This window comes from Anguilla rostrata, unplaced genomic scaffold, assembly GCF_018555375.3.
Source record: "Anguilla rostrata isolate EN2019 unplaced genomic scaffold, ASM1855537v3 scaf1150, whole genome shotgun sequence".
Lineage (NCBI taxonomy): Eukaryota > Metazoa > Chordata > Actinopteri > Anguilliformes > Anguillidae > Anguilla > Anguilla rostrata.
In genome coordinates, this window is record NW_026986479.1 from 1 (window position 1) to 4,984 (window position 4,984).

At 44.8% G+C, this 4,984-nt stretch overlaps 1 protein-coding gene across 1 annotated transcript; it reads left to right on the top strand.

Annotated features, from left to right (window-relative positions):
* The first annotated feature begins 43 nt into the window (after positions 1-43).
* LOC135247212 (B-cell receptor CD22-like) lies at positions 44-3,982 on the top strand. Its single transcript, XM_064320525.1, has 5 exons — positions 44-398; positions 1,515-1,772; positions 2,495-2,761; positions 2,956-3,270; positions 3,666-3,982. The coding sequence occupies exons 1-5, from the start codon at positions 65-67 to the stop codon at positions 3,980-3,982; spliced, it is 1,491 nt and encodes a 496-aa protein (XP_064176595.1). The 5' UTR covers positions 44-64.
* Positions 3,983-4,984: the final 1,002 nt, after the last annotated feature.

The window sequence follows — 4,984 nt, forward strand, 5'->3', positions numbered from 1 at the left end:
TCTCTCTCTCTCTCTCTTTCTCTCTCCTTTTCTACCGCAAGACTCTGCTTGCAGTTTCAGTGAGATGACGGCCAAAGAGGGCTCCTGTGTGACGTTCAACTTAACTCTGTCCAATATATGGCGACGTGGGTACATTGTTTGGTTGAAGGATGCCATGTGGAATGACACGGCAATGGATTATGACGGCATGATCGTGTACAGCCTCAAACCTGACAAACCCAACGCGAGTGAATTTGAAAACAGAGTGTCTGTAGGTTCCACTTGGGATTTAACGATCTACGAATTGACCATCAGTAACCTGACACTGGAAGATAGCGGAAATTATTCGGTTAGCTTCTACGATATATTTAATCCTCATTATCCAATGATCAGCTCGACAATGAGTCTTGATGTTCAGGGTAAGATCTTTAGCAGTGATATATATATATATATATATATATGTAGGCCCCTTTATGTTCACCATCCAGTAGTTGTCTAATTGTCTACTGTATGAAAAGTATTTGTCTGGTATTGGATTTATGATTTAAGCTGCAGTCGTTACAAAGACGCACAACCGGCAATCCTGAAGAAGCATGCTTCAGTTACCAACAGTGATGTATTTGTAAGGAATCTGTGTACAATATGAATGCTGATAGCTGTTGTCCCTTAACCTGCTACTGGCAAAACTGTCAGCATTGTCCTCATGAGTAGTATGTCAGATGTAGGATTGATGATTTAAATCAGTTTAGAAACATTTAAGATATTCACAGCTCGAAAGCCTGAAGGAACATACTTCAAGGTTACCCACAGTAATGCTTTTGCTTATATTTGCAGATGGCTGCTATGTAATTAAGCTGGTTTCGTTTTATTTTGTTCTGGGCTAACTTAAACACAGATATCATCTCATTATCACCATGAGAATCTGCATTTATGTATTTCATGAGGGACTGTGTACAATTAATCACATGCATGTTTTACACATAACTGATATCTGAATTACCCACAATGCTATCGATCCAGTCTCTGTGCATTTTTCCCATATGCCTTCTTCCGTAGTTTACAGAAAGCTTTCTTCTTTATTTATTATTTATTTATTTATTTAGGATCCCCATTAGCAATACACAGTGTGCAGCTAATATCCCTTGTGTTCTGCATGATACATTTATTATGAAAAAATGGCAAACTAATCCATTAATATTTGGGTTCTCCTCCTCAGCACCAATGAATGTGCTTGTATCAGGGGTTTAGGATTAGGGTTCTCCTCCACAACGAGCACACTCATGTCTGGGAGACCAGGATTAGGGTTCTCCTGCATAGAACCAAGCACGCTTGGGTCAGAGAAATTGGAGAGTGTTCTCTACATCGATCATGCTTGGGTCAGAGAATGTAGGTTTAGGGTCATGAATGAGATGAAGGAACCAGAAACTATGCTTTGGACCTCAGCAGGCTTCTGTTCTGTTTGTGTTATGAGACATTAAAAGACATTGGCTCACGTGCAAGTCATTTTTGTTGTCTGAAATGTCTTTTTCCTTAAGATTCGCCCAAAGACACCAAGGCGAAAGTTGTTTATTATGACATCATAAAGGAAGGACAGGCAGTCACCTTCTCCTGCCACAGTAAAGGAAACCCCCAGCCCACATTGTCCTGGTTTAAACTGGGCCAAGGTGAAATTGCCAAGGGAGGAGAGTGGAAATTACCCAATGTCAAAATAGAAGATGCCGGGAGTTACTTCTGCCAGGCTAAAAACAAACTTGGCACTGAAAACTCAACAAACGTTATACTTGATGTCACATGTGAGTCTCATTTTTTTTTTCTGCTAAACTCAAATACACTGCCAAGGGAAAATGTTAATCATTCTTGTTTCCTTACATTCTTCTTCACTATTTATTGTTTTCTTTTCTAATTTTGAGGATTTAAAAGTGGGAAAAAATTTGGAAGTCGTATGATGTCATGTCTGTCCAGGGCTGCCCTGTATGTGCCAAAAATGTCATGTCCCTTATGTGACACCCATTGAGTATGACCTCATGTCCCTGTATGTCCCACAAAGTTTTACCTGCTGTCAATTAGTTCCTGAAAAAAGCAGGTGACTGAAAAGCCAAATCTGGTATTTGGTGCTTTTATTGAATATGAGCCACCAAATCCGGGGTGCTCTATAGATCCGGCAGGAAACAAAATGGACTCAGTTTGACAGCGTGTGCTGTGGGTCAACTGAAATCCTACTGTTAGTGTGTAGCTAGTTGTTGATTAAGGCATGCAACCAGTTTATTTTGTTTATTAGCACTAGCCCCTGTAACCAGAGTGGAACAGTGAATATTTACAGTAGTATAGTCCAAGAAAACATGAAAAAACCTTGTAAAAGACGATTGATCAACCGTTGATTAAGTAAGTTCTGATTGATTAAGAACTTATTGACTCAAAAGCATTGATTAAATCCAGTGGAACAGCACATAATGCATCTGTAAGCACCCTGAAACGATCTGAAAATCACCACAGACCAATCTGCATTCTTATTTAGATGCTCCAAAAGAGGTCAGGATAACGGCGAGCAGGACATTGGAGGGGATCTATGAAGGAGCTGCAGTCAGCCTGACCTGCGAGGTCCAGAGCAGCAATCCAAGCGTGCGGTCATACTCCTGGTACAGAGACCACACCGACCTGGGCGAAACTGGCCCAGTGCTCCGTTTCCCGGCCGTACGACCCGAGGACAGAGGCTCTTACCGCTGCCAAGCCTCAAACTCTGCGGGCTCGGGGGATTCCCCGGAGGTTACGATCACCGTTCACTGTGAGTCTGCCGCTGCTGCTCATGTCATGCTCAGTGGAACGGCGGCGACATGGAGACGCGAGAACGCGAGAACACAAGAACACGAGAGTGTTTCGATGTCGAGCGCAGGCCGTCCAGCCCAGGATCGGCCTGTTCATGTCGTCTGCCTAGCCAGTATATATAAACAAATAACGTATTCCCTTTTTTTCCCCCAGATGGACCCAGAGGCACAAAGATTAAGGCCAGCTGTTGTGAGAAAGGGGTGAAGGCCGGCGAAAGCCTGACCCTCACCTGCGAGACCGACGCCCGTCCTGAGCCCTACGGCTACACCTGGTTCCGCGTGATTACAGAGCCTGGTGGACAGAGGGGTCCAGGAAGGACCGAGGTTCCCGTGCCTTCTAACGGACGGTCTGATGGGCGAGACCTCAGATTCTGGCAGATCAGTGCAAGCGACGCCGGGGAATACACGTGCCAGGCCAAGAACATCGTCAGCGCTGAAAAATCCACCGCTCTCCGTGTAGACGTCCTGTGTGAGTGCTGTATTTAGAGTCCCAGTGCTCTCCGTGTAGACGTCCTGTGTGAGTGCTGTATTTAGAGTCCCAGTGCTCTCCGTGTAGACGTCCTGTGTGAGTGCTGTATTTAGAGTCCCAGTGCTCTCCGTGTAGACGTCCTGTGTGAGTGCTGTATTTAGAGTCCCAGTGCTCTCTGTGTAGACATCCTGTGTGAGTGCTGTATTTAGACTCCCAGTGCTCTCTGTGTAGACGTTATGTAAGTTGATTAACCATTGATTAAGTAAATTCTGATTGATTAAGAACTGATTGACTCAAAAGCGTTGATTAAATCCAGTGGAACAGCACATAATGCATCTGTAAGCACCCTGAAACGATCTGCAAATCACCACAGACCAATCTGTGCTCTTATTTAGACGCTCCAAAAGAGGTCAGGATAACGGCGAGCAGGACATTGGAGGGGATCTATGAAGGAGCTGCAGTCAGCCTGACCTGCGAGGTCCAGAGCAGCAATCCAAGCGAGCGGTCATACTCCTGGTACAGAGACCGCACCGTCCTGGGCGAAACTGGCCCAGTGCTCCGTTTCCCGGCCGTACGACCCGAGGACAGAGGCTCTTACCGCTGCCAAGGCTCAAACTCTGTGGGCTTGGGGGATTCCCCGGAGGTTACGATCACCGTTCACTGTGAGTTCGCCGCAGCTGCTCATGTCATGCTCTGTGGACTCTGTATTTAGAGTCCCAGTGCTCTCCTGTGTGAGTGCTGTGTTTAGAGTCCCAGTGCTCTCCGTGTAGACGTCCTGTGTGAGTGCTGTATTTAGAGTCCCAGTGCTCTCCGTGTAGACGTCCTGTGTGAGTGCTGTATTTAGAGTCCCAGTGCTCTCCGTGTAGACGTCCTGTGTGAGTGCTGTATTTAGAGTCCCAGTGCTCTCCGTGTAGACGTCCTGTGTGAGTGCTGTATTTAGAGTCCCAGTGCTCTCCGTGTAGACGTCCTGTGTGAGTGCTGTATTTAGAGTCCCAGTGCTCTCCGTGTAGACGTCCTGTGTGAGTGCTGTATTTAGAGTCCCAGTTCTCTCCGTGTAGACGTCCTGTGTGAGTGCTGTGTTTAGAGTCCCAGTGCTCTCCCTGTAGACGTCCTGTGTGAGTGCTGTATTTAGAATCTCATAAAAAACATGTTTTCAACGTACAAAAATGCCAAGTTACTCACACATACAAGACATACACCGTCAATAACTCATTCATTCAGACTGCCAAAATCCAGGCCTGCCATTAAAAGTATTGATATCAAAATGACGCCAAGTTACGGTAGTACAAACAATATAGGCTATCTTGCCTCACCGAAATTTAATAACAATATGTATTCCAAAGCAATGCTACCCAATATTTCCTCAATTCTTTCAAGTCACTTGGCCCTGTGTGTATATAAGCGTGCAGTACATGGACAGGCCAAACATATGTGTGGATGGCTTTCTCACAGTCAAGATTGATTGAATAGGCATGTATATGTCCAATTTGTATTGGTATGTATGTATTTTGGTGCCCAGCTCTTCTGTTGCGTGAATTATTGTATGTTTCTTGGTATAAATGTCTGTTCGTAAATGTGAATGTAACATGCTGCGAGGGAGATGTCCCCATGGGGACAAAGAAGTTCTATGTATGTATGTAGGCTACAATATGTATTTTACATGTATTCATTGTACGTTGCAAATATACAATCACTTGTACATTTACTCAAATTC

Coding starts and splice junctions, on each gene's coding strand:
- LOC135247212 (XM_064320525.1), top strand. CDS start 65: ATGACGGCCAAAGAGGGCTCCTGTGTGACGTTCAACTTAACTCTGTCC. Junction 399..1,514: donor AATGAGTCTTGATGTTCAGG/GTAAGATCTTTA, acceptor TTTTTCCTTAAG/ATTCGCCCAAAGACACCAAG. Junction 3,271..3,665: donor TCTCCGTGTAGACGTCCTGT/GTGAGTGCTGTA, acceptor GCTCTTATTTAG/ACGCTCCAAAAGAGGTCAGG.